At 46.1% G+C, this 27,620-nt stretch overlaps 1 protein-coding gene across 6 annotated transcripts in view; it reads right to left on the bottom strand.

Annotated features, from left to right (window-relative positions):
* Window positions 1-243: 243 nt before the first annotated feature.
* SEPTIN10 (septin 10) overlaps window positions 244-27,620 on the bottom strand; it is a 66,719-nt gene continuing 39,342 nt past the window's right edge. For 2 of the 6 annotated variants that reach the window (XM_045006996.1, XM_045006981.1), the window contains 3 exons: window positions 20,138-20,328; window positions 19,723-19,888; window positions 18,001-18,769 (listed from right to left, as the gene is read on the bottom strand). In XM_045006996.1, coding sequence (XP_044862931.1) covers window positions 19,759-19,888; window positions 20,138-20,328 — 321 coding nt within the window. In that variant the 3' untranslated portion in view covers window positions 18,001-18,769; window positions 19,723-19,758. Of the gene's footprint in view, window positions 377-18,000; window positions 18,770-19,722; window positions 19,889-20,133; window positions 20,329-27,620 lie in introns of those variants that run through there. The other 4 variants (XR_006577207.1, XM_045007007.1, XM_045007002.1 and 1 more) reach the window with 4 other exon arrangements.

The following is a 27,620-nucleotide window of genomic DNA, read 5'->3' on the forward strand; positions in this document are numbered from 1 at the left end:
GCTATGAAGGAGCACATTGAATGAAGGAGTATTAGAAAAGGACTTTATTTACTAGTTTGCCTGTGGAGTGAAGAAACACTGATATAAATATATACATGTGTGGCTATACAATCACCCACAACCCTGTAGACCTGGGCTCGAAGACTCACTGCCCCAGGCTGCTGCTTGCTGTGCAGACATACCCACAGGGACCTGCAGGAGAGCAGGGAACTGAGGCCTGGTCTCCCAGTTCCCAGGTTAGCACCTAACCATGGGCCATCCTTCCTTTCACTGGATCATCCTTCTTCCACTTTTACATTCCACCCTCATGTGCTTTCAGATCATTGTCCATAACCATTGACCCATGTGTGGTCATCATCAGGCAAATGCATAAGGTCTGAAAGAGAACAGGAGTTTATTAAATTGATGTAAAGTCAGACAAACTAAGCCTCAATCTTGCCTAGATTTAGGGACATGTTTAATTGGACACACTGTGAGTAGTCCCAGTGTGTAAGGAAAGTTAACTACATTCCTATGTCTGTGCAGACCAGGGCCTTAGATGCAGGGTAAAAGCCTAAAGTGCCTGAGGAACCTAAATTGTATTGACTTCATATTGCTTGAGGGTCCTAGTTTCTAGATATTTTGTGGGCAGTGACACAGAGTCAAGCTAAAGTTGTTTGTGAGACCTTAACTGTGAAGTTTTCACACTTTTTTTAAAGAATGGAACTAGTCTTCAAGCTTAACAGCAATTTAAGAAAAGTATCTATTTCATTTACATTGGGGTAGTGCCCTTGGGCCCCATGCATGGGCAGGGCTGTACTGTGCTAGGCACTGCACAAGCACAAACACTGTACAAAGAGGCAGTCGTTGACAAATATTAACCTGCCCATAATGTTTAGATAGTACCTTGGCTGGCCGGAACTACTTCACTGCAATGGAGTCAGAGTGTTCCACCAACCAATCCCCGCTGATTAGATGAGGATGCATATCAAAACATTCTTATTTTATATCAATGGTGTTAGAGGATTATTCAGCTACATTTATTCATATAGAAATGTCTGATATTGCTTAGCTATGAAACATAGCTCTCTTAAACTATTAGAAAAAACAGAGCTAATTTTTTTAGCTCTTATAACCAATAAAACTCTTGTAAAAAAGGGGGGGGGGAAGATTCTATTCAAAACAGTATTGACTGTGTGAGTCACCGGTGAGGTTACAATTACACCACCAAATAAATATGCCACTAGTAACTAACCTTTAAGCATAAATAAAATGCTAAATGCTCCCTCTTGTATTAACAGGTACTAACATACTCTTACCCCTGTCCCCTACTACATGTCCAAAGCCTTGAACATATGGAAGGATAAGGAAAGAATAATATAGTTAAGTTAGGAGAATATTTCCTGGCAGGTGCTGCAGGGATTTGTGTTAGGCCATGATTTTTATTCTTCTAGAAAATGGGGCCTACAGCTCTTTACATTTGGAACCAATACTGAACTGAGATGTGTTACGAACACAAGTGAGGAGAGAGGAACACTACAAAGGGACCTGGAATGTTTAGAAATACTCTATGAGCTGGAAATTTTCAACCTGGGAAAGATGCAAGCCAGTACATCTGGGGAAAATAATCTAACACACAGACATTCAATGAGGGAAAAAGTAATAGACAAAATGAATCTTTTTAAGGCAACAAATGAAAAAGGAACTCACAACGAGGTGACTCCCCCCACACCCAAAAAAAAGCCAGTGCAATTTCTAGCTACATGCAGAGTCATCACAACATGGAGCAAAAGTCATAATCCTCTCTACACTGCTCTGGAGAAGACACACCTACAAACCACATGCAGTTCTGAGAACCAGACAGATGGTCAACAAGACAGAAAGAATCCAGAGAAAAATTATAAAGGGACTAGAGGGGCTGATACATGAAGAAAGGCTAAGCTATGTGTAACCCTTCTGCCACCATGAGTAAAAGGCCCACCCCAAGTAGGCTGGGCTGTGCCCTTTTCCCCTCAGGTTCTTAAGTCCAGCAACCCCAAAGTCCCCTTCACATGCCAGACCCTTCTCTGCACCCCACTCACAGTTGCTGTCCTTGGTCAGTGCAGACCCAAAGTTCAGAGGTGCATCTGCAGAGTTCCCCTCCCCCCAAGGTGGGGTAAAGAGGTACCTTACTCACTCCACTGCTCGGGCACTTGCTCATCATCCCTCTCTGCCAGCCACCATTCTGGCCACCTGCTCATGGCGCTCGCCATGCCTCTGCACTGCCACCCTGCTTGCCACCTGCTCACCACAATGCACCACCAGCTGCCCTACCTGCAGCTCATTGACCTTTCTGCTGCACCAGCCACTCGTTCACCAGCTGACTGTCAGTCACCTTCTGCTGCCACCTGCCTCTCTGCTGTGACCTCTACACATCAGCTCCTTGCAGGCTGGGCAGAAACACCACCCCATCTCAAGTGATTTAAGTTCTCAGCAATTTTTAGGTCTTTGCAGGCTGGGCAGAAACACAGTTCTACCACAATTGATTTCAGCTGTGATTGGACATTTAACATATTGGGCCCATTTAGCTCTATTATTTGAACAGTAGACAGAAATTGGTTAAACTGGTCTAGGTAGACCCTTTAAAAATATGCCACCACCTGATTAGGGATACCTATCCCCACCTCTTTTACTTTCACAGCGTGCTGACATTTGAGCCCCTGCTTAATGGTTCTTTTAACTGAGGGTGGCCCCCCCTCATTTGGGACAGGCTAAGCACAATCCTGCTTTCCTGTATTCCTACAATAATTACAACATTGGTAACCATATTTCACTACTCCTGCATTCAGTACTAAGGTCATTTGTACCCAACACCAGCCAAAGTTGATCCTTTGACACAGCTGTATCTGATGAATATGTAAACAGAGCAGGAGCAAACTGTATTTACATAAACACACCCACAGTCTCTTCCCCTCCCAGCTAGGTGTCAGGGAAGCATTCATTCACACCCTGCTTACATATGCATTTATAGCCTGGCTCGGTGACAACAGAGTGTCTGAGGGGGAGGGGGAGTGTGTGATGAGGAGAGCTGTTTACACCAAGGGTATCCAAATTTTAGTACTGAGGGGGGCCATATGGGCAATTTACCAGGCGTCTGAGCGTTGTATTTAATTTACATATAATTGAAATACGTTTTAAATTAAAAAAATGAACTGTACCCGATCACAATACAAGTGTATTTCTCTGCATCTTTTGAGAAAGACTAATAAAAATGGCTAATCGGCTGAGTTCACCACCAATGAAAACCTGTTGGTCAGTTTTGCCCTCACTCCACATTTACAGGAAATAAATGCCACCACAGAGGCTAGCTACACACTATACTTGAGGAAATGCTGCTCCCCCTGTATGTGAACCGTGCAAATACCAAGGCAGAGGTATCGCAGCCCCAGGAGGTACAACTTGTGCTAGTGGGAAAGGCCAAATAAGGGTAAACAATGCCACTCACTGAGAATTATTAGGCTGTGGGGCACTCACTTAAGGGAAGAGTAGGAATCTCCATGGCTTTGGAATTGGGGCCAATGCATCCCCTCTGTGAATAACAGAGAGAGAAAACGCTGTATGCAGTTCTGGTCTGAACTCCTGGAGCCCCGGGAGTGCCCTCCACCATAGCTTTGTGGGTTTGGCAGGAAGAGAGCAGAGACAGGAAGGGGAGGAGCACAGGAAGAACTATTTGTCATAGACCTGTCCCTTGCTCAGCTCTCAGATTTCTGACTGGAAATCCAGAAGCCTGGTTAATAGAGATCAAAGCTACATTAACCACCCTGAGTCCCCTCTGTGGCTACAGTTGAGAAAATAAAGTGGGACCCAGCCAATGGTAGCACAGGCCCTGCTGGGGAATAGGAGGCAGCGGAAGAGTCATCCATCCTGACTCATGCTTCTACACAGCAGTAGATTAATGCACGGGCCCATGGGCTCTATGTCCAGGGGCCCCAGCCAATTTGGGGGCCCCTGCAAGAGCACTGGAACCTGGGTAGAAGTGGGGGGCCATCAGTACCGGAACTTTGGCCCCGGCCTGTGCTCCTTCTCTCCCCCCTGGGGCCCACGCCCCCACCCCCTGGCCAGGCAAGAGCCAGCCACGGTAAGAACCACCCACGGAGCCTGGGTCACTGTGGGAAGCCACAGACCCTCCACCTGCCCTGGATGGGGGGGCCAGAGAGCCTGAGGGCAGCTGCTGACCTGTGTTCCCACCCCCTGGGGGGCACCACCCAAGGCAGGTGGAGGGTCCAGGGTTCCACACAGTGGCCTGGACCCCCTAGGCAGCAGCTCTTACAACAGCCTGGCTCCAGCTTCTGTCCTGGCCAGGGTGCGGAGCCTCGGGTGGGAGAGGAGGAGCAGAGGACAGGACCCTGGGGCGAGGGAGGTGTGGGGGCCCCAAACGTTCTTTGTGTCCAGGGCCCCAATAAATCTAAATTCACCCCTGCTTCTACAGATCTTGGCAGGGGGTGGGGAATCCCTTCTCCTTGAGTGTCTCTGGGATTTGCTGTGGTGAGAGATCCCACCTTCTGTGCACTCCAAAGGGCGCCACCAGAAGCAACTATGGCAGAAATCTCAGAGTGAGAAAGCTTAAGGTGTTCTGTCCCTATGGCTGTCTTCTGTGGAGTTAGCTGCAGGAGAGAGAGCGCTCCTATTTTCAAAACTAGACTTGACAAAGCTCTACAGAATATAGTGCAAGGAAGAAGCTTGCAGTCACATGATGGCAGGAAGATAAGACATGTCTTTTTCATCTCCAGCTTGCATGATGAATGCAGCAGGGCAGAGACATTAGGTATGGGGTTCTTAGTTTTAGAAATATTTTTATTGTGAAGAAATATGTACTTTCAGCCTCAAGGGTTAAAAATCCTCACAAGAATATTTACTTACCAAATAGACAATCATTAAAAGGTGAAAAAAAATTACAGTTAAGGTTAAAATGCAAAGAAATTCAAACTCTGAAAGTTTGAGAGAGCACAGTCAAAGTTATCTAAAACTTCAACTTACTTGAAGTCTCTCAGATAATCACTTTATAGTTATGAGATGACAGAAAAAAATAGAAATTGCAAACTGATTAACACTTATGTCCCTTAATTTAAAAATGCTTGTTTGAATAAGCCTCCCATTTTGAAGATAGTGACTCAACTTCCCATTGAGTAGCTACTGCCACTCCACAATGATACAGAGAAAAGCTGGGAATAAACATACCCAGAAGTGGGTATTCACCCACGAAAGCTCATGCTGCAAAACGTCTGTTAGTCTATAAGGTGCCACAGGATTCTTTGCTGCTTTTACATACCCAACCTGTGATTTTTGTGGTTTTTAGCTGTTCTTCATCCTCGAGGCAGTATTTAATCAGGACCTTTGGATAAAGATCTAACTTTTTATTTTATATTATATTATATGCCACTGATTCATTCAGGCCACCTCACTTTTACTGGGACTTCAAATTGCCTGAAGGGTTTTGCCTTTCAATTGCTTCTAATAAGAATAAAATTGTAACAGTCCTTTGTTTTTTGTTTGATAAATTGGGAGGTTTGGTGTCAAATACACAAAACTGGATTAACAATTACATATAATTGCTGGTTTACATGGTGATACAGCTACACAAGCAGTAGCATTTCTAGAGTGATTATTTAGCATCATCTGCTGGTGACTGTTAGGAACATGCCAATTGTAAATGGAGGAGAAAAGATTTTTGTTTGAGATTCAAGGGAAAGTGACATCAAAGCAAAAGCATAGCACATAAAGAGTAAAAACCTGGATTTAAAACCACCTGAATATACATTTCCCATTTAAAGTGAATCCAACAACTCCAATACAATTTTATTCCTCTTTGAGTTATGATTGAACCTTCAAAAAAATAATTTTGGTGGTCGCTTAAGGCAGGTATGACCGTAGCTATTTACAGTCTTTGTAACCATTTGCATAAAAATATTTTCTATAAAAGTTAAATATTTCCTAAAAATCATTGTTTTAAATAAACAAACAAACAAACTTCACTACCTCCATTTGGCAGGTTATTCCATAATTGTCTACTTAGCTGAGAGACAAGGTGAGTGAGGTAATATCTTTTATTGGACCAACTTCTGTCGGTCTAACAGACATTGGCCCAATAAAAGATATTACCTCACCCAAGTTAAGAACATAAGAACGGCCGTACCGGGTCAGACCAAAGGTCCATCTAGCCCAGTATCTGTCTACCGACAGTGGCCAATGCCAGGTGCCCCTGAGGGAGTGAACCTAACAGGCAATGATCAAGTGATCTTTCTCCTGCCATCCACCTCCATCCTCTGACGAACAGAGGCTAGGGACACCATTCTTACCCATCCTGGCTAATAGCCATTTATGGACTTAGCCACCATGAATTTATTCAGTCCCCTTTTAAACATTGTTATAGTCCTAGCCTTCACAACCTCCTCAGGTAAGGAGTTCCACAAGTTGACTGTGCGCTGCGTGAAGAAGAACTTCCTTTTATTTGTTTTAAACCTGCTGCCTATTAATTTCATTTGGTGACCCCTAGTTCTTGTATTATGGGAATAAGTAAATAACTTTTCCTTATCCACTTTCTCAACATCACTCATGATTTTATATACCTCTATCATGTCCCCCCTTAGTCTTCTCTTTTCCAAACTGAAGAGTCCTAGCCTCTTTAATCTTTCCTCATATGGGACCTTCTCTAAACCCCTAATCATTTTAGTTGCTCTTTTCTGAACCTTTTCTAGTGCTAGAATATCTTTTTTGAGGTGAGGAGACCACATCTGTACACAGTATTCGAGATGTGGGCGTACCATGGATTTATATAAGGGCAATAATATATTCTCAGTCTTATTCTCTATCCCCTTTTTAATGATTCCTAACATCCTGTTTGCTTTTTTGACCGCCTCTGCACACTGCGTGGACATCTTCAGAGAACTATCCACGATAACTCCAAGATCTTTTTCCTGACTCGTTGTAGCTAAATTAGCCCCCATCATGTTGTATGTATAGTTGGGGTTATTTTTTCCAATGTGCATTACTTTACATTTATCCACATTAAATTTCATTTGCCATTTTGTTGCCCAATCACTTAGTTTTGTGAGATCTTTTTGAAGTTCTTCACAATCTGCTTTGGTCTTAACTATCTTGAGTAGTTTAGTATCATCTGCAAACTTTGCCACCTCACTGTTTACCCCTTTCTCCAGATCATTTATGAATAAATTGAATAGGATTGGTCCTAGGACTGACCCTTGGGGAACACCACTAGTTACCCCTCTCCATTCTGAGAATTTACCATTAATTCCTACCCTTTGTTCCCTGTCCTTTAACCAGTTCTCAATCCATGAAAGGACCTTTCCTTTTATCCCATGACAGCTTAATTTACGTAAGAGCCTTTGGTGAGGGACCTTGTCAAAGGCTTTCTGGAAATCTAAGTACACTATGTCCACCGGATCCCCCTTGTCCACATGTTTGTTGACCCCTTCAAAGAATTCTAATAGATTAGTAAGACACGATTTCCCTTTACAGAAATCATGTTGACTATTGCTCAACAGTTTATGTTTTTCTATATGTCTGACAATTTTATTCTTTACTATTGTTTCAACTAATTTGCCCGGTACCGACGTTAGACTTACCGGTCTGTAATTGCCGGGATCACCCCTAGAGCCCTTTTTAAATATTGGCGTTACATTAGCTAACTTCCAGTCATTGGGTACCGAAGCCGATTTAAAGGACAGGTTACAAACCTTAGTTAATAGTTCCGCAACTTCACATTTGTTGTGTCTCTCATCTCCTGGGACTGACGCAACTACAACTCATGCTGTATACATGCTAATCGGAGAGCTAATTTTTGCTGGTTCGACCAGTATTGCACATTCTAACCACAGGCAATCTCTCTCAGAATGGTGTAACCAAAGTAAGGTTATGTCTACACTGCACACCTTACAACGGCACAGCTGTGTTACTAGAGTCTCACCATTGTAAGGGAGTGGTTCTCAAAGCCGGTCCACTGCTTGTTCAGGGAAAGCCTCTGGTGGGCCAGGCCGGTTTGTTTACCTGCCGCGTCCGCAGGTTTAGCCGATCGCAGCTCCCACTGGCCGTGGTTCATCGCTCCAGGCCAACGGGGGCTGCGGAAAATGGCGCAGTCCGAGGGATGTGCTGGCCGCCCTTCCCGCAGCCCCCATTGGCTTGGAGGTAAACAAACCGGCCCAGCCCGCCAGGGGCTTTCCCTGAACAAGCGGCAGACCGGCTTTGAGAACCACCGTTGTAAGGTATACAGTGTAGCTGCTCTTTGTCACCAGGAGAGAGCTCTCTCAGCGACAAAATAAAACCACCCCTAAGAGAGAGGGTAGCTTTGTCGCTAGGAAAGGATCTCCCAATGACGAAGCGCTGTCCATACCAGTGCTTTTCGTTGTTAAAACTTTTGTCGTTCAGGGGGTGTTTTTTTCACACCCCTACATGACAAAAGTTTTAATGACAAAAATGCATTGTATATGTGGAGTAGTGGCCAGATCATTAGACGGGGAACTCAGGAGACCTGGCTTCTGTTCCAAACTCTGTCCCTGCTGGGTGACCTTGGGCAAGTCAATTTCCTCGGTGCCTAAATTTTTCCATTGGTGAAACAGGGTAACGATACTGATCTTCTTTGTCAAATGCTTTGAGATCAATGGAACGATAAGAGCTAGATATGATTACTTCAAAACAGTTTCCCAACTATTTTGTAACTACCACCCCCTTTCAGGGGCATTAATTATTTGGGGACGCATCCCTCTGTCTTGTTCTTTTCAATTTGATGCCTTCTTTCACTCCGTGTGTTGGCCAGGAATTGAATCTCCTTCAAGCCGACTCAGCGCAATCCTGGTCAGGCCAATACACTCTGGGACAGGGCTGGGGAACAAGGTCTAGACAGAAAGCTGAGTTGGCAGGAGAGAAGAGTACCAGCTGCTGAACCCAAACAGCAGCTTTTAGTGGAAGGAAGGAGACATGAAAGGCCTGCGTGGAAGTGCCTGAAAGACAGATTATTTCTACCCACCAGCGAGCTGACCCTTGCAATCCACACCCAGGTGTATTTACCCACATCTTGGGAAAATCCTCTTTAAGAGAAAGTTTCTAAAGCATTTAAAATATAATTTTCAGATCCACAAATAACCTCAAATGTTTGCACGAGTGCATTTTCAGTGTTCAAAAGTGAACTGCAATATAGTTTTAAAACAGGACAATTCAGAGCTCTGCAGACATGACAGAACAGGCCATCACAGAAAATAATTCCATGACAAGCAACACGCAAGGACGTGTTTGGTTTTCCTCTCTCCAGCCTCCATACAGAGTGAAAATTATGTAAACTGCAAACTAGCACCAAGCAGTGATGGGCGGGTGCACACCCAAGTTAGTCCTTTTAGCTTTCCTTATTTTTGCATGCTCCATGTTTGTGTTGATATTTACCTCTGGTTTTTCCTCTTGTGTTTGGGTTATGCCTTTAGAGAGAAGTCAGGCCGGATGGCGGCAGGAAGTACTCAGAGATGGGACAGTCTAATTCCCTTCCTTATACTGATCAGCTTCCTATAAAGCTACCTCTTTTTATAAATAATCCATCAAACCAATAGCAGGTTTGAAGAGGGTGGACGAGAGGAAGGCTGGTCCACTGGTTAGTGTCACCAAGGGATTCCAGAGACCAAGATTTAATTTTCTGTTCCACGACAGACTTCCTGTGTGGCTTTGGGCAAGTCACTTAGTCACTCTGTGCCTCAGTTCCCCATATGTACAATGTAGGTAATAGCACTTCCCTATCCTCACAGGATTGTTGTGACAATAAATACATTAAAGATTATGAGGTGCTCAGTATTATAGAGTCACAGAAACATAAAGCTGGAAGGGACCTAGAGAGGTCATCTAGTCACAGGCGCCAGCTTCCTCTGGGCCCCGTGGGTGCTCAATATCCTGCTCCCGGCCCCGCCCCCTGTTCCACCTCTTCTTGCTCCAGCTCCACCCTAGGCCCCACCCCACCCCACCTCACCCTTTCCCCCAAAGCCCCACTCCCGCCCTGCCTCTTCCTGCCCCCACTCCACCCCCACCCAACAGTTGGTCATCCCAGGTTCACATGACAATGTGGTCACACCACTCTGTGCTTGTGGCCCAGCCTTGGAAGCAGTGATCTACATAGGGGGGAATCAGTGACTATGCCAATTCTACTGAGCAGCATCTGCCAGTGAAAGTCTGCAATGCCATCAGGTACCTTTGCAGGAACCCAGAAAATGCTGCTATGTCATGTCCACCACCACCTCACAGATGCTCTGCCAGTTTCCTGACACAGGAGTGAAAGCACAAACAAGAGATCATATGGACAGTCCATCCGGAATAGGTAGAAGCTTCAGCAGTACTAGCATCTGAACGCAAAGTCAACTTGCTCCCTGGTTTTAATGGTGACTTTCCCCTTCTTTTAGGCTCTCTCTCAGGAGAATGAGGCCTTTTCTCCTAGAAGGCTTCAAAGGGTCCAAAGCTGGGAGATGGAGATGGAGCCGACGAAGTCACCAAGGCATCCTGAGTGACTGGGGGAGGTGGTTGGGGAAGGGAGTCAGATTCCTGCAGGTCTCAGGGAGTGTTCCACATGAAGCAGTTTCAGTATATCTCCCCTCTGCTTCCTGGATTTGCTCTTGAAGCAGGAGCAGATCTTACACTTGGATAGGACATGAGACTCCCCAAGGCAGTGGAGGCAGCTCAAATGCTAGCTGCTGAGGGGAAAGGCCCTGTGGTAGGAATTGAAGCCTGGAGTTTTTGCCATAACCTATGTAGGAAAGGCCACAAACAGAGAGAGGCTCAGGGCAGTGAAGGCCCTGACCATGAAAAAAAGGTGGGGGGACCCTTTGGAAGCACAAACCTGTGCTACTAAGTAAAGAATAAAACAACTGAACAAAATACTTAAAATAAGATTTAAAAAAGCAGGTTACATAGCTATCTGGTGGATACCATGGCACTTGGTCTCAAGCTGCAGCCAGCTGTGAAGGAAAAAGAACAGCAGTAGGTCCCACCCCTTCCTATATACCCTTCTACCAGAGCACCAGGATGGGTAGAGTGCAGGCATGGATCCATGGGCATTGTTGATGAAAATCTCTTATCAAAAGCACAGAGGCATGTGCACATCCTCACATGGGGACAACTGGAAGAAGCTGTATAGCTATAGGCACTGATCATGTGACCTATCCTTGAGATAATATTTTAAACTCTCTAGGTTCTGATACCACATTCACATTAAGGTAGTATCTTTCTACACATAGTGGAAGACAAAGGGGATACAATATCTTCAATTTAAACCTAATTTTCCTATCTGGGCCTTTCCTATGCCCATAGCTGGCCATGTAAAGAAAGTATCTCAGCCCCTTGGAATACACACACCTTAATATAATCTAGAAGCCAACGGTTTGGTGCTATGGGAGAGGCACTTGTACAGCCCCAATAGTTACAGATTTTTCTATAGGGTTCACAAAGCTCAGGATACAGGGCAATATGCAGAGGCCACATTGAAGGATAGTCATAAATTTCCTTTCATCAGCATCAAGGGAAACTATACTAATTAACATATCATATTTCTGGAAAGCCTTTTTGAGAGAGTTTTTGGACTGCGGTCACCTAAAGCAGTATTTGGACTTGTTTCCAAATACAAGGTTGATTTCAGATTACTATCACTGTGACAGAAATCACTGAATAGAAACTCAGAGCTCTCGCATTGTATGCATTTACTTGAATGCTCTTTTTTTGTGTTTGCACCTCACTTCTACCTAGATAATCTAAGGTTCCATTCTCTGCCAGAAATACTAATGTAAAATGTGTTTAATGCTTTACATTTTCAATATCTCAATGGCATAGGTATATCATGTTTTTACAGATGGGGGAAGACTAATCTCTCTGCCTGAAGAGACACAAGGCTACAAAAGAACTCTGCCTCAACTAAGGAGTAAGAACTTGTAACTTCCCGGGTCCTCGTCCAATGTTTATTTACACTCTAGCACAGTGGTTTTCAAACTTATTTTCTGGCAACCCAGTTGAAGAAAATTGTTGATGCCCGCGACCCAATGGAGCTGGGGATGAGGGGTTTGGGATGTGGAAGGGGCTCAGGGCTGGGGCAGAGAGTTGGGGTAAGAGGGTGAGGACGCTGGGAATGAGGGGGTCAGGGTGTGGGAGGGGGCTCTGGGCTGGGGCAGGGGGTTGGGGTATGGGAAGGGGTCAGGCCTCTGGGCTGGGGGTGCAGGCTCTGGGGTTCGGCCAGGGATGAGTGGTTTGGGGTGCAGGAAGGGGTTCCAGGTTTGGGGGGCACAGGGCTGGGGTAGGGGGTCAGGGTATGGAGTTGGGGCACGGGCTTACCTCGGGCAGCTCCTGGTCAGGGGTGCAGAGGCAGGCTTCCCGCCTGTCCTGGCACTACAAACTGCGCTGCGCCCTGGAAGTGGCCAGAAGCAGGTCTGGCTCCTAGGTGGAGGCGTTCAAGCAGCTCAACGCAGCTCTCGCCCACAGGCACTGCACCCTCCAGCTCCTGGCCAATGGGACTGCAGAGCCGGTGCTCAGAGTGGGGGCAGCGTACAGAGCCCTGTGGGCCCGCCTGCCCCTCACCTAGGAGCCGGACCTGCTGCTGGCCACTTCCAGAATGCAGCACAGTGTTGAAACAGGTAGGGACTAGCCTGCCTTAGCTAGGCAACACCACTGATGGGACTTCTAATGGCCCAGTCGGTGGTGCTGACCAGAGCTGCCGTGACCCAGTGCCTTACATTCCATGACCCAGTACTGGGTCGCTACCCAGTTTAAAAACCACTGCTCTAGCATAACTAAGTCAAGGGCAGTCTAGCTGGGTCAAAGGCCAGGATGTTAAGCAACCAACACAGACCAGGATATGCTCCACCAATGGCAAAGGTGGAATATGTAAGTGAAGCTCAGGACATGCTTCCTCAGCTAGGGGAAGTATGTAACTCACACACCTTCCGGGCAGAACACCACAAAAAGCACTCAGGGTTTCACTGCTGAGTGCAGGTTTGTGGGTGTTGCTTGGGACAAATTCTCTTTCTGATCATTGCTCCTGGACCAATACATGCAAAAGTTTATCTTGAAAGCATCTGTATTGTTCTGTCCAAGTGTTTCTCTTGGCACCAAACTACTTATCTTAGTATGGATGTTTGTTACTCATTAACAATAGTTTACTATATTTGTTATCGAATGTTTATGCAAAGCTTCAATAGTTTCATAAAAATAATTATTTGTACCTTTGTTGGTTCCCCTTCTCAGGGCCGTAACTAGAGTGGGGCGAGAGGAGCAGCCGCTCAGGGCACAGAGCTGGCACGAGTGCAAAAATAGGGCAGCACAGGCCCAACAACATCAAACACCTGCCCCCTTTCCCCCCCAGGATTGGGCCCAGCAGTGTCAGCTGAAGTCCATGAGAGTAGTTTGGGGGAGCATTGCCTCCCCTAGAGAGGGGAGGTTCCAGAGCTGCTTCTCCTGCTGGGTGCTCGCTGCCTTTGCAGCTCGATGCTGCCTCCTGGGTCTTAGTGCTGGTTGTCTTCCTCTTCCACAGGTGCTGGCTGCCTTATATGGCCACCATGCTGTTTTCTGTACAACGGTGAGTGCCCAGGTTGCAGGGGGAGGGGATATGGGGAAAGAGGCAGTGGGGAAAGAAGGAGGATGGGATAGGGCAGGGGAGGGGGATGTGGGAGGAGGGGGAAAGAGGCAGGAGATAATGGGAAAGGGGATGGGGTGGGGAGGAGATAGGGATAGGGGAATGGGGCAGGTAGAGACAGATGGGGGATGGGGAGAGGCATTGGGGCAGTGAGCAGTGGGGAGAGGAAAGGAGATGAGATGGGGAGAGGGACTGGGGCAGTGGGGAAGGGGGATGGGGTGGGGAGGAGGAGGAGAGAGAATGGGACAGGGGGCAGTGGGGAAGGCGTGGGGAAGAGGAGAGAGGATGGGACGGGGCAGTGGGGAAGGGGGATAGGGTGGGGAAGAGAAGGGAATGGGGGGGAAGCAGGAGCCCTATATGAAGCATCCCCTCAGCAGCAGCAGCCGGTGCTCCCATTAAGATGGCCCATCTCCTCCCAGCACCAGCAGCCCACCTCCTGCAGTACCCCTGCCACAGGTACCCCCTCCAGTGCTCTCCAAATACCAGCACCCCCAAATATCCCTCCCAGTACACAGACTCCCCTCCAGCAGCTCCCAAATACCCCTTCCAGCTCCTCCTTCCCCTCCCCCGGCAGTGTCCTCTATTCAGGAACTTGAAGTATGGCAACCCTAGAGGTTGCTCTGTTCTCACAGCCTTGATTTCAGGAGCTGGCGGTAGCGAGTCCACCCTGCCAGCAGTCGCCTGCCCCCAGCCCTGGGCTCGGCCCCAGAGTCGCATGGCTGAGCCCAAAGCTCTGGCTGTGAGACCGCAATCCTGGCAGCCATGGGGCTGGGACAGGGGAGCAAGGGCCGGTTCTGCTCTGTGAGCAGGGAGGGTGGGGAGAGTGACCCGGCTGCAGTGGCAGGTCCCTCGGCAGTGAGCAGGGTGTGACCGGGCTGCTGAGAGACAGGTGCCCCGGGGGGAATGAGTCCTCCAGGGAAAGGGGAGCATCTCATGGCTGCCAGGCTCCATGGGCAGGGGTCAGCTCCAGAGGGTGTCACCAGCCAACACCAAGCTCTTTCAGGGAAGAGGCAAGAGCGTGTCAGGCACAGGTTGGACCTGTGCCACCCAATCTGCCTGGGAGTGCTCTTCTGTGCAGAGGTGGCCTGGCTCGGGCAGCAAGGCAGGGAGGGCTTCCAGGCAGCCAGCCAGTGCCCCGCCTCTGACAACATGGAGCACCAGGGGTGTGAGCAGGCCAGGCAGCTCCACCAACTTCCAATGTGCTGGGTCCTGGCAGGAAGCGACAGTTTTCAAACCGTGAGGTGCATCCCCCTAGGGAGGCACGCTCCACAGCTGAAAACCTCTGTGCTAAATGGGAGGCAAAAATCTGAAGGGGCATGTGACCCTATGGCTTGGTCTACAATGGGAAGGGTGTTGATGTAAGATACACAACTTTAGCTACGGGAATACCGTAGCTGAAGTCAAAGTATCTTATTCCGACTTACCTCCTGTCCTCACGGCGCGGGATTGACGTCCGTGGCTCCCCCGTCGACTCCACTACCGCCGCTCTCTCTGGTGGAGTTCTGGAGTCGACGGGGAGCGCGTTTGGGGATCGATATATCACATCTAGATGAGACGCGATATAGCGATCCCCGATAAATTGATCGCTACCCACCGATATGGCACGTAGTCTGGACATACCCTGAGTGTCTCCCCTCTATGTTGCCTCAAGTGGGTGCAAATATGATTAGAGTCTGGGGCAAGTAAAATGCTTAGTTACGGCTCTGCCCCTTAGTAAAGGTTGAGATGCTGCTTAATGATGTTGATGTCACAAGCAGTTCTTGTTTCCATATGTTACAATGACTCTATGAAATACAGAAAATATCAGTACACTATTTTAAGTCAGGTATTTTCTCCATATAATTGCATTGTGCAACTGTAGATTCTCTGGAATATGGAAAAAGGAAAATCTTGTATCAGCAACATCAAGGGATTAAAATAAAATTTTGCTGTGAGAGGAAATCAAAGTCAAGGTACAAATATTACTGTATCTTAAAATTATATTAAACTACAAAGCATACAAAAGAACACACTAGGCAAAGTATAAAATCATGACTGGTGTGGAGAAAGTATGCAAGGAAGTGTTATATACTCCTCAACACAAGAACTAGGGGTCACTACATGAAATTAATAGGTAGAAGGTTTAAAACAAATAAAAGGAAGTATTTCTTCACACAACGCACAGTCAACCTGTGGAACTCTTTGCCAGAGGATGCTGTGAAGGCCAAGACTATAAGAGGATTCAAAAAAGAACTAGGTAAGTTCATGGAGGATAAGTCCATCAATGGCTATTAACCAGGATAGGCAGGGATGCAAAACCATGCTCTGAAGTGTCCCTAGCCTCTGTTTGCTAGAAGCTGGGAATGGGCGACAGGGGATAGATCACTTGATGATTTCCTGTTCTGCTCATTCCCTCTGAAGCACCTTGCATTGGCCACTGTCAGAAGACAGGATACTGGGCCAGATGGACCACTGATCTGACCCAGTATGGCTGTTCTTATGTTCTTTGGTCCTTTACCTAACAGGGCAACTGTTCCAGAGGCCCAGAATGCCTATTTTTATATATATTGTGTATATTTTAAAAGGCTACGATTTTTTCCACGGAGGTTGCAGAAGTCACAGAATCCATGACTTCCCGCGACCTCCATGAATTCAGCCCTGTCTGCCAGGCGCTGCAGGGTCCCCCCGGTGCGGGGAGGGACCCCACAGCTCCCCATGGCTGTGGGTGATGGGGGCCCCTGGAGTTCCCTGCCACTGTGGGGCCTCAGCTCCTTGCTGCTGCAGGGCCTCCCCTGGAGCTCTGAGCTGCTGCGGGCAGTGGGGCTCTCCTGCAGCTCCCAGCCAACACAGGCAGTGGGGCTCCCCAGAGCTCCAAGCCGCAGTGAGTGGCAGGGGCTCCCTGCTGCTCCAAGCTGCCAAGGGTGGTGGGGCCACAGCTCCTAGCTGCTGTGGGCACTGGGGGGGGGGGCCCACAGCTCCCAGTTGCCAGGGGTACTCTGGAGCGCTCAGCCACCGCCCCCAGAGTTCCAAACCACCATGGGCACCGGGGGTCCTTCAAAGCTCCCGGCCGCTGTGGGTACTGTGGAGCGCCGAGCCCCCACAGACGGTGGGGGCCCCTGGACCTCAGAGTGGCCCCAGCAGCTGCCCAACCTCCGCAGGTGGTGTGGGGACCCCGCAGCTGGGCTCCCCATTTTTTCAGGGATATTTTTAGTAAAAGTCAGGGACAGCTCATGGGCTTCCGGGAATTCTTCTTTATTACTCGTGGCCTGACTGTGACTTCTTTTAAAAATATCCATGCCTTAAAATCTTAGCCTTAATAATGCATACAGTATTCATTGTGATAGGGAGCATCAAAACAGCAACAATGAAACTAGAATGAATATCCTAGCAATCACTACATGAACAGAATAGTCCTTTCAGAAGGGCCCACTTAATGAGCATATACGGAATTATGGTAAATTAAAAAGTGTTCCACCTAAACTCTTATTTCCCACATGATGATTGTAATTGCTTTCTAATGCTTTGAACTCTATTGTACTGTTAGGCATGCAAGTACACACACTAGCACTTATCCAGTATCTTATATTTCAGGGTAAGTGCACCCAAAGGCAGTTATGGACTTTTCCAAACTACACTTCATCTCCAATTATACTACTACTCCTTTCCATTACTCTCTTCCCCTCCTATCACCATATCTCATCTTTGTGTGCATCATCTCCTCAGTCTAAATAAACTCAGAAGGGCCAGAGCTTGAGCACAGTAACAGTTTATGAACCAGTCTGACTTCTTGAGCCAATGCGCCAGAACTAACATTTTATTTTGGCCAATAAATCATTTGTTTAAGAAAAATGTTTGAAAAAATTGCAACTGTATTACTTTTGTTTATTTTTAAGAGTAATGTGAATTCTTACCTCATGTGTCTAACACCAACACACACAAAAGTAGGATTTAAAGCAATTTAGACACTTTTCAGCAAGTACATTTTATTTCAGTAAAGTTATGTATTAATATTTTATTTAAAAAATAGTAATGTGCAAGTCATCTTTGGAGAATTACACTGTCTATAGATTATTGCAGATAAATAGTTATTGGGGACTTTTAAAATATAAGAATTGTTTTAAACGTGCTTTAACCTAAAGATGCTGAAGTTAACAAAAGGGAAGTTTAGCCATCTGTTCTAGTTGTACAACATAATTTTAACACTACAAAGCTATGGTTACTTATCAAAGTTTGTTTTTAAAAAAATGATTCTTCAACCTATTCTGTAAGCCACTAAACAGTTTGTCTTTATGTAGTAAAGAGATACAAATAAAGTAAGGCTCCAATCCTGGAAACACTTATACACGTGTTTAACTTGTGCATGCAGGAAGTCTCATTGAAATAAATGGGACTAGTCATGTTTGTAAAGTTACTCGTGTGTCTTTAATAGCTCAGTTTATTTAAAAAATGCCCAGTTTCTGAACCAGGGAATACATGTAAAGAGGCCAAAGACTGAAAAGCAGATGAAAGTGGATTAGACTATATTTTTAAATGACTTGGTCTTCAATTAGTAATGTCAACTACAAATATATTAGCATGCAACACTGCAGCACTGAAGACCATGATTCGTTTTCATTAGAAAGCTTAGATCACAAAATCAGAACAGTGTTTCTATAAAAAACAAACCATTGTCAGCAAAATTAATAAGTGGTTATTTGAGCAGATTTAAATATTTAATACATTTCAAAACACTTCAGAAGTTACATTAAATGCTGTTTAATAAGTAAACATAACGTATCAAAATTACTTTCAAAAGGCTATAATATATATATTCACTGAATACTTCTGTACTACAGCATTCATATTATGAATGAAAACTGTCTACGGTAGAGATATTTTCTTTGGTACAATGCACTTAAGTGTGACTTGGTCATATGCTCCTAAAGTATAAGGGCATATCAACGTAGCTGCTTAATGGAAATGTTCATTAAATTATATTAATGTAACAGTAACTTACAATACTGTATGCATATTGACCATATACTTTTCTTCTTTAATTTGCAGGAGTAATGGCCATTTTCCAAATTTTTGTTTGGTAAGAAATACAGAAGAAAAAGAATAAGTATAGGAAACCATAGCTTACTTGTATAATTTTTAACATTTGCTTGCCATAATCCTCTGTATTACATAAAGCTGGAAATGAAACAGAAAAATAAATGAGTAAATACAGAGAAAATGAAAAACTTTATACACAAGAATTATTCATAATGGTACAGTTAATAAATCCATTTTAATAAATCCATTTTCATGTACAATTCTTACAGAAGACGACATGAAGGGAAAAGAAAGTAGCTACATTATTTATAAGATGCAATTTTAAGAAAGTGAAGTAGAAATAGAAAACTGATGTATACACAGAAAAAGTCAAGCCTGGTCTTGCTCCAGCATTCATGGGAATGTGTGTGCCCATATAACTTCTAAAATTACGCATAGCAGTTGGCCAGTGACATGCAGCTGCGTATCAGATCAAAACTGAATTTTCAATTTCAATAAGACTGACAAAAACAACAAAGCAAACTGTTATTTACAGTTAAATTGTAATCCACCATCAAGAAACAAAATGATTAATTTTATGATGTTTGTTGTTTTTGTCACACTCAAAGTTAAAACATATTTTGTGTGCATCAATTTTCTTTGTGAAAACACATTTGTTTTAATGAGTTATTTGGGAGTTCTGCTTTTTAAAGGACTCCTGTAACTCCACAACTTTTTCAAGTTTTCACAAGACAAAAGTCAACTGGCTCCAAAAGTGAAAAAATGTGGGCCATATTCAGGATACAGCACAATTGTAGGACCATGTTACAAAATCCTGAAAATACTTGTTTGTAATGTACGTGATGATACAATCACAACTATGGCAGAGCAACTGGTTCCTCAGTGGAGAGGAGGCATTGGAGGATTGCAAACCAATGAGTGCCATTGACCCAGCAAAGATTACTGTTTAGCACTGACAAAGATCCACATTGGCTTCACTCTTTACTAGAAAATAGCATAGCATCTGATAATACGAAGAATAAAAGAAGAAATGCAAGAAAAAAGTAGTAACTATAAAGATCAATTCTACAACTTGTGAAACTAACACATACCCTAAACCCATAAAACTCGACAATTGCATCCAATTGCTATTTCTGGAATTCCCTGTGTGAGATTCTGTCCCTTTCTAACTTCTCCCTCTCACTCTGTTCCTGCACGCTCACAATTTCATGATCTCTGACATCAAAGCACAGGAGTTCAAGCCGAAAACCTGGATCCCTTATTGAAAAAAAGAACTCTCATAGAATATACAGCAGCTCCTCAGATCAGTCAAAATAGCTAAGTTATTTGAGTCAATGACTCAAGCATGATTATTATTCATACTTTAATTCTCATCATATAAAAGATAACATATTTACACTGTTTATTAAAATGACTGAAGTTTGGTTATGACTAAATAACTCTTTGAAATGTGGAGACTTTTTTTTCTATTGATATCCTAGACAGACTGCTAGTATGAGCACTTACTTTTTACGGTCCTTGTCTTTTTTCAAACTAACACTAGGTGTAGATGCAAATGCCTGTGCTTGAAGTAACTCAGTAGCAGCTTTCCTTTTATTGAATGCAATCATATCATCTTCCAGGAGTTTTCTTTTTTCCTCCAGCTTCATCCTCTCTTCTTGGTGAAGTCGCTTAAGATGTTCAAATTTAGCCTGCAGCTATTAACCAAAGCACAAAAATTGCATTTCCAACTAGTGACACACGGTGGTAGTCTTGCCATAGGAAAACACTCACTAATACTCAAAGCAAACTTTGTAAGCTACATAGATAACTTGCATTTTGTTATCATTGCAGATTTCTTACATATCTTGAGCTCTTAAAACACTGATTCATAAATCAAACACAGGGGAACCATAATCCTGTTAAAAAAAAAACTTAAAAAAAACTTTCAGAGTACAATCACATATTTATATGCGTTTGCATTTACAAAAAATGCTTAAACAACCATTTTTTTCCAAACAACTTTTTTTTTTAAAAGAGGCATTTAGTATGACATGTATACAGATTTTAATTTGTATTAAAAAATTAACAGGGAGACACCTGGATCAGCAATCCTTTTCTACGACTAACAGGGAGTAAACAAGCACCAAATCCTCTTATCCTTGATGATCGATTACTACACGTAACATAATGCTGGAGCCCATAAATTGCAAGAACTAAATAGGGCATTAGATTTGCATCAGGAAATATCTTCTATGGATCAAAAATTGAGGCATCCACAGGTAATATTTCCAAAACTGAAGAGAGGGCCCCCTTTATGGTTCAACAGAGGAGTATCCAATCATCACTGAGCTGAGTAAAGAAAAACAACAGCTTGATATAAACTGGAGTTGTGAAGCTCTTTGATATTAGAACCTCTGAGAAGAGGAAAAGATTAGCAGAGCATTCGAAAATTAGGAACTGTTGGGCAGAATATCTAAGACTTCTACCTCCCTAAAACTAGATGATCAGAAAGCCATCAGATGGCTGTATATGTATGTAGCCCAGTGTCCATGACTACAATTTGAGTAGTTGGAGAAAAACTATTTGTTGTATCACAGGAGTTAATTATTTATCTGCAAGAATTGTTCTCTGAAGAAACACATTTTAGGCTTGTCTACACTAGCACTTTTGTCGGCAAAACTTTTGTCAAGCAGAGGTGTGAAAAAAAAAACATCCCTCACCAACGTAAGTTTCACCGACAAAAGTGCTGGTGTGGCCAGTGCTATGTCATCAGGAGAGTGTCTCCCACCAACATATCTACCGCTGCTCATTGGGGATGGTTTAATTATGCTGGCGGGAGAGAGTTCTCCCACTGGCATAAAGTGGCTACACAGGAGACCTTACAGTGGCGCAACTGCAGCGGTACAGCTGTGCCGCTATAAGGTCCAGAGTCTAGACATGGCCTTAGTTAAGCTTCTTTTTGGAACTGTGCAGTTACAGCTCCAAGTGAACCACTGCATGCTCAAAATCTCTGTTGAAGCTGTCCTTATGGACTGCCACACTTGGGAGATTAGCAAGCAAGTAGTGATCCTGTAGGTCCGTCAGTCTGAGGAGCAGTATTTAGAAGTAATTGCAAGACTACTGTCCTGAATTGGGCAGAATTCAGGTACAGAGAGTAATTCTGCATAAAGAGCTCCAAATACCAACCTTGCATATAAGAGAGGTAGGATATGTGAGGTAATATCTTTGACTCGACCAACTTCTGTCAGTGGGAGGTACAAGTCCTTAGAGCTTCACAGAGCTCTCCTTCAGGTCTGGGGAAGGAAGCAGTGTCTGAGAGTTTGTCTACACTTACAAAACTGCAACTGTGCTGCTGTGGCACTTAGTGAAGTTACTACCTACACCAACAGAATAGCTTTTCCCATTGCGTAGGTACTCCACCTCCCCGAGAAGTGGAGGTGGAGCTACACCAGGAGGTAGGTCAATATAACTGTGTCGCTTGGGATGTGCAGTCAATGGTTTCAGGTTTTTTTCCTTGTATTGAAGAATGTTCTCCTAGAATATTTTGGTGGCCCTTTCCAGAATGCAATCTACTTCTCTGGTGGAATCTCCTTGTTTAGTGAAGGTGGTTTTAAGTGTGTTTAGGTATGCAACCTGGACTTTCTCTTTGGAGCAAATACTGTGGTATTTGAGTGGCTGGATGTAGACAATACATTTTTTTGGTGCGTCTGGGGTGGTTGCTGGATCTGTGAACATAAGTGTGGTGATCTGTGGGTTTCTTGTATATAGATGTTTGTAGGGTTCCATTGTTTAAGCTAATCATGGTGTCCAGGGAGTTGATACTGGTGTGGGAGTGTTCTGCGGAGAGTCTGATGGATAGGTGGTTGTTAAAGTTGTGATGAAAATCTATGAGGAAGTTTAGGTCTTCTGTCCAGAGGATGAAACTATTATCAATGTATCTCAGATATATCACTAGTTTCATGGTGCATTTTTCCAGAAATTCTTCCTTGAAGTGACCCATGATGACGCTGGCATACTGGGGAGCCAACCTAGTACCAATGGCCATTCCCATGGTTTGGGCAAAGTGTTTGTTGTTAAATGTAAACTCAAAGCAGCACCAGACCCTTCCAGAACAACAAACACAAAACCTGAAGACATATATTTACAGCTACAAAGATCAATACCTCCCATAATTCACCTTTCAAGATCCATGAGTTCTACACATGCTTATTACATGTAGTGTACATCACCCAGTATGCTTTCAAAAGAGTTCACACAGAAAAACGATAAAAGACAAACACACCATATCACTCTGAGTGAACACTTTTCACAAAGCAATCAGTTCATATCCGATCTTTTAATACTTGTCCTCAAAGCTAACCTGCATAACACCTTCAAAAGGAGACCATGGGAACTTAAATTCATACTCTGCTACACACCAAAAACCATTGACTTCACAGGGACACTGCTTTTATGGCTTATTACAACAATTTGTAACACACCACATTGCCTGCTACCCTTAATTGCCCACTTCAAACCCTTTATACATAACAATCTAGACCCCAATTACCCACTTTATTTCAAGTGACCACTTCAAACATGGGTTACCCCTTCTGCTTAACAATATCTGTCCCAACTTGTATTTAGCTCAGACACTCTGCTTCCTTCCCCAGACCAGAAGAGCTCTGTGTAGCTTGAACAGTACTGGGTTGATCATGGTGTCAGGCCCACACCCAGAAGGGGCCCTGGTGTCCGGACCGTGGCTCCACCTCCTCTCCCCGCTCTGCCTGTGCTCTAACTCAAAATCCCCCCACCGCTCACTCCTCTTCACCTCCCTCCCGCCTGACCCATGGGTGTGGGGCTAGTGGCACAGCCGGGTTGGGTGGGCTCTCAAGGGTCATGTCCCAGGGGTCTGCTCCACTTGCAGGTGCAGCTCTGGCTTGGGCAGTCTCTGCTGCCCGCCATCTGTGTGGTCCTGCCCACCTCCCCAGGCCAAGCTGCCTGGGACTGGTGCAGGGACCAGGCCGGTCTCAGCCAGTGGGTGGGGGGCAGCGCAGTAGGCTGGGCTGGGCAGCTCCAGGCAAGTAGGTCCTGAGGGAGCCCAACCCAGGAAGGCTCTGGCCCGGCTGACTGTGCCGTTCCCAAGGAGCCGTAGTGATCCCTGACTGGCTCCAGCTGTGCTGCAGGCTCAGCTCATGCACAGACATAGTCACTTCCCAGCAGCTGAGGCTGGAGGGTAGGCAGGGCATTAGGGAGGGGGTTTCTGGGGGATTGGGAGAGGGGGCACTGGGCAGTGGAGGGGGTCTGTGTGGGATACTCTTGGGGGAATGAAAACAGGTCCCCCTGCAGATTTCTTTGCTTCCCTTTAGAAAATGATGAAGGAGCAAAGGGAGTGGGAGGCGGGGCAGCTGGGAATGCCCATGGGCTTAGTTTGAGTAGGGTTGCCAGGTGTCCGATTTTCAACTGGAATGCCTGGTCGAAAAGGGACCCTGGTGGCTCTGATCAGCACTGTTGACTGGGCCGTTAAAAGTCCGGTTGGCGTAGCAGGGCTAAGGCAAGCTCCCTGCCTGCCGTGGCTCCGCACGGTTCCCGGGAGCAGCAGCATGTCCGCCCTCCGGCTTCTAGGTGTAGGGGCAGCCAGGGAGCTCCGCACACTGCCCCCGCCCCAAGCGCCAGCTCTGCAGCTCCCACTGGCTGGGAACCACAGCCAATGGGAACAGGGTGGGGGCTGTGCCTGCGGACAGGGCAGCGCGCAGAGCCGCCTGGCCGTGCCTCCATGTAGGAGGCAGATGGGGGATATGCTGCTGCTTCCAGGAGCTGCCTGAGGTAAGCGCTGCCTGAAGCCTATGCTCCGACCACCTCCCGTGCCACAACCCCCTACCCCAGCCCTGATTCCCCCTCTGCCCTCTGAACTTCTTGATCCCAACCCGGAGCCCCTTCCTGCATCTCAAACTCCTCATCCCCAGCTCCACCCCCGAGTCTGCATCCCAAGCCAGAGCCCTCACCCCAACCCTCTACCTCAGCCCTGGGTCCCCTCCTGTACCCCAAACCCCTCATCCCTGGCCCCACCCTGGAGCCTGCACCCCCAGCCGCAGCCCTCATCCCCTCCTGCACCCCAACCCCCTGCCCTAGCCTGGTGGAAATGAGCGAGGGAGTGAGGGTAGGGAAGAGGGAGCAACAGAGGGAGGGGAGGATTGAGTGAGCGGAGGCGGGGCCCCAGAGAAGGGGTGAGGCATGGCCCTGGATGAAGGGTGGGGCAAGGGTGCTTGGTTTTGTGCGAGTAGAAAGTTGGCAACCCTAAGTTGGCATTGCCCCCAAGCAGAGGCGAGGAGTGGGGGGGGCACATAGGGTCACATGCCGCTGCCCCCCTGTTCTGTGAGTGCAGAGCTGCCCAGCTGAAAAAGAAGGGTGCTGCTCAGCTCCGCTGACTTTGCAGCTGGATGCTGCCTTCTGGGTCCTAGTGCTGGTTGTGCTTACAGCCCTCCTGTTTTTTGTACAACAGTGAGTGCCCATGGTGGGGCGGGGCGGGCTGGAGATGGGGGAAGAGGCAGTGGGGAAGGAAGAGGGATGGGATGGGGAGCGGATGGAACAGTGGGGAAGGGGCATTGGATGGGGAATAGAAGGGGATAGGAGAAGTGGGAGCCCAGCATGCGGCATCCCCTTGGCATCCCTCCCCCATTAAACAGGCCCATCAAACTCCCACCCTGACAAGCCCCACCTCCCCCACACCTAGAGCACCCCAATGAGCCCCCCCACACACCCTCCCCAATGAGCCCCAACCAGCTGCACCTGGACCTCCACCCCAAATGAACCCCACCTCCCCTGCACCCAGACCATGTCCCGCCACACTGAGCTCCCCACACCTAGATACCCCATACTGAGTCCCAACCACCTTCACCTGGATCCCCCCTGCAGAGTTCCATTGCCCCTGCACCTGGCCTCCCCTCCCCCATGAGTCCCTGTGCATTCAGATCCTGCACTGAGCCACCCACACCCAGACTGCCCCATACAGAACCCTCTTACCCCCACTGGGATCTCTCCACACTAAGTCCCTCTGCACTTGGATACTGCTGCCAGGCTGAGCCTGCCTGTCCACACCTGGTGTATCTTGCGCAGAGGGGCAGGGCCCCAGGATGTTTCTGGGGCAGGCCTAGCCCTTGCGTTGTGTCAGGGTCAGGTGCAGCCTCACTACTGAGTCCCTGTCCCGGGATGGTGGGAGGATGCAGGGTAATCTCCCACCTTCATGAAACTAGTGGCCTGTGCTCCCCACTGCCATGCTGGAGCTTCCACGTTTATGTATTGACAAATAAAATTTGCAGAATTTTAAAATATTGTGCACAGATTTTTTTATTTTTCTTTTATGCAGAACTCCTTCATGGGGTGCTGTACAGCTGTGATGGTGGGATTTTGAGGGGGATGCTGGGCAGTGGGGTGGTCTGGGGGGGCGCTGGGCATAGGGGTCAGAGGGAGGTCTCAGTGAGAGGGCGGTGGGCATAGGGATCTGTAGTAGAGGTCTCTGGGCGAGGGGGTGCTGGGCATAAAGGCAGGGCACTGAGCAGGGCCCTGAGCTTGAAAACGTGTACTTTTCACCAAGCTAGTTCAATAAAAGATTATCTCATCTACACTCTCTCTCTCATATCCTGATACCAACACGGCTACAACACTGCAAACTATCTTGCGTATATCAGAGAAGCAAACTGCAAAGGTATGTTGTAGAGGCTGCCTTAGACCTACCTGAATGTGCCCTGAAACCCATTGGTTGCTGAACACAATAAATCATTCATATCCTGATCTGCTTGGGCAGTCTTATGCTGGGAAGGAGTTTATGATCCTAATCTTATCCAACACATCACAAGTAACGGAGGGCAACTTGTGGATTAGTTTGATCCTATTTAGAAAATAAAATTAAGACCCTCTTGACATTTAAAGTTGGAGCTGAATTCCTTTCAAATGCACCTGCATCGCAAGGAAAAATGCAAGGTTAATGACCTGCGATGGAAATCAGAAACCACTTTAAGACAGGATTTGAGGTAAACATGTAGGACCATCTTATGGAATGTTAAATAAGGAGGCTGGGGGAGAGGGGTGGTAAGAAAATCATTTTCCTAGCATGGCTTGATGGAAGACAATCCTTTGAGGAATTTCTTGCACTGACAAATGCCTCAGATCTCAAGAGATCCATCTACTTCATATCTTTATTAAGTAAGGATCTAGAAGCTCCAGTCTAGATTTCTCATTAGCTACTACCACTACCAGAGAGAGCCTGGTATTGGGTGAAAGTAAAAAGATATTCAAAATCCTTCTCAGGAATTTGATACATAGTGTATGCCTGCTTTAAAGCAGGTAGGAATTGAAGCTTGGGTTAACTCAAAGTCCCTACACAGCTCCAGAATACCCTTGTTTATGGGGATAACCACACATTCAGCTGTTTGGGCTGAAGAATACTGAAAACCTGCAGGATTTCTATAGAAATCTTGCAATATCTTTTGATGAATTTAAAAGATATACCTAGATACTACTGCAATGGTGGACTTATAAATAATATAAACAGGATATTTACTAGTTTAGGCTTCATCCACCGCTCCCTCCCACACCCCCAATGCATCAAACAAATTATGTCCTTTTTTTTTTTTTAAAGCACTCCACAATTTAGCCCCACCCCTTCTAACTCATTTTACTGCAACATTGACTCCCACTTTAATTCCACCAATAATGTCTCAATCACCCACCTCTTCAACAAGCACTTCTGTGCTTCTTCCCATGCTAACCATGATGTATGGAAAATGCTCCCAATCAAAATCTGTAGTCACCGCCTTACTTTCTTTCAGCTCCCTCCTCAAAACTCACTTCCGCCATAATGCATGCAGAAAACTGCAATCTGATAATGGCTAGGCCATGGTGAGCTGCAATTATTGCTATAGAACTGTGCAGACTGTTATGTTACCCTGTCTCCATCACTCTGTCCAAGCCCATGTGTATTTCTCTTCTCCATCTGTCCAGTCCTTTAACTGTATGCTCTTTGAGGAAT

Source organism: Mauremys mutica, chromosome 1 (genome assembly GCF_020497125.1).
Source record: "Mauremys mutica isolate MM-2020 ecotype Southern chromosome 1, ASM2049712v1, whole genome shotgun sequence".
NCBI lineage: Eukaryota > Metazoa > Chordata > Testudines > Geoemydidae > Mauremys > Mauremys mutica.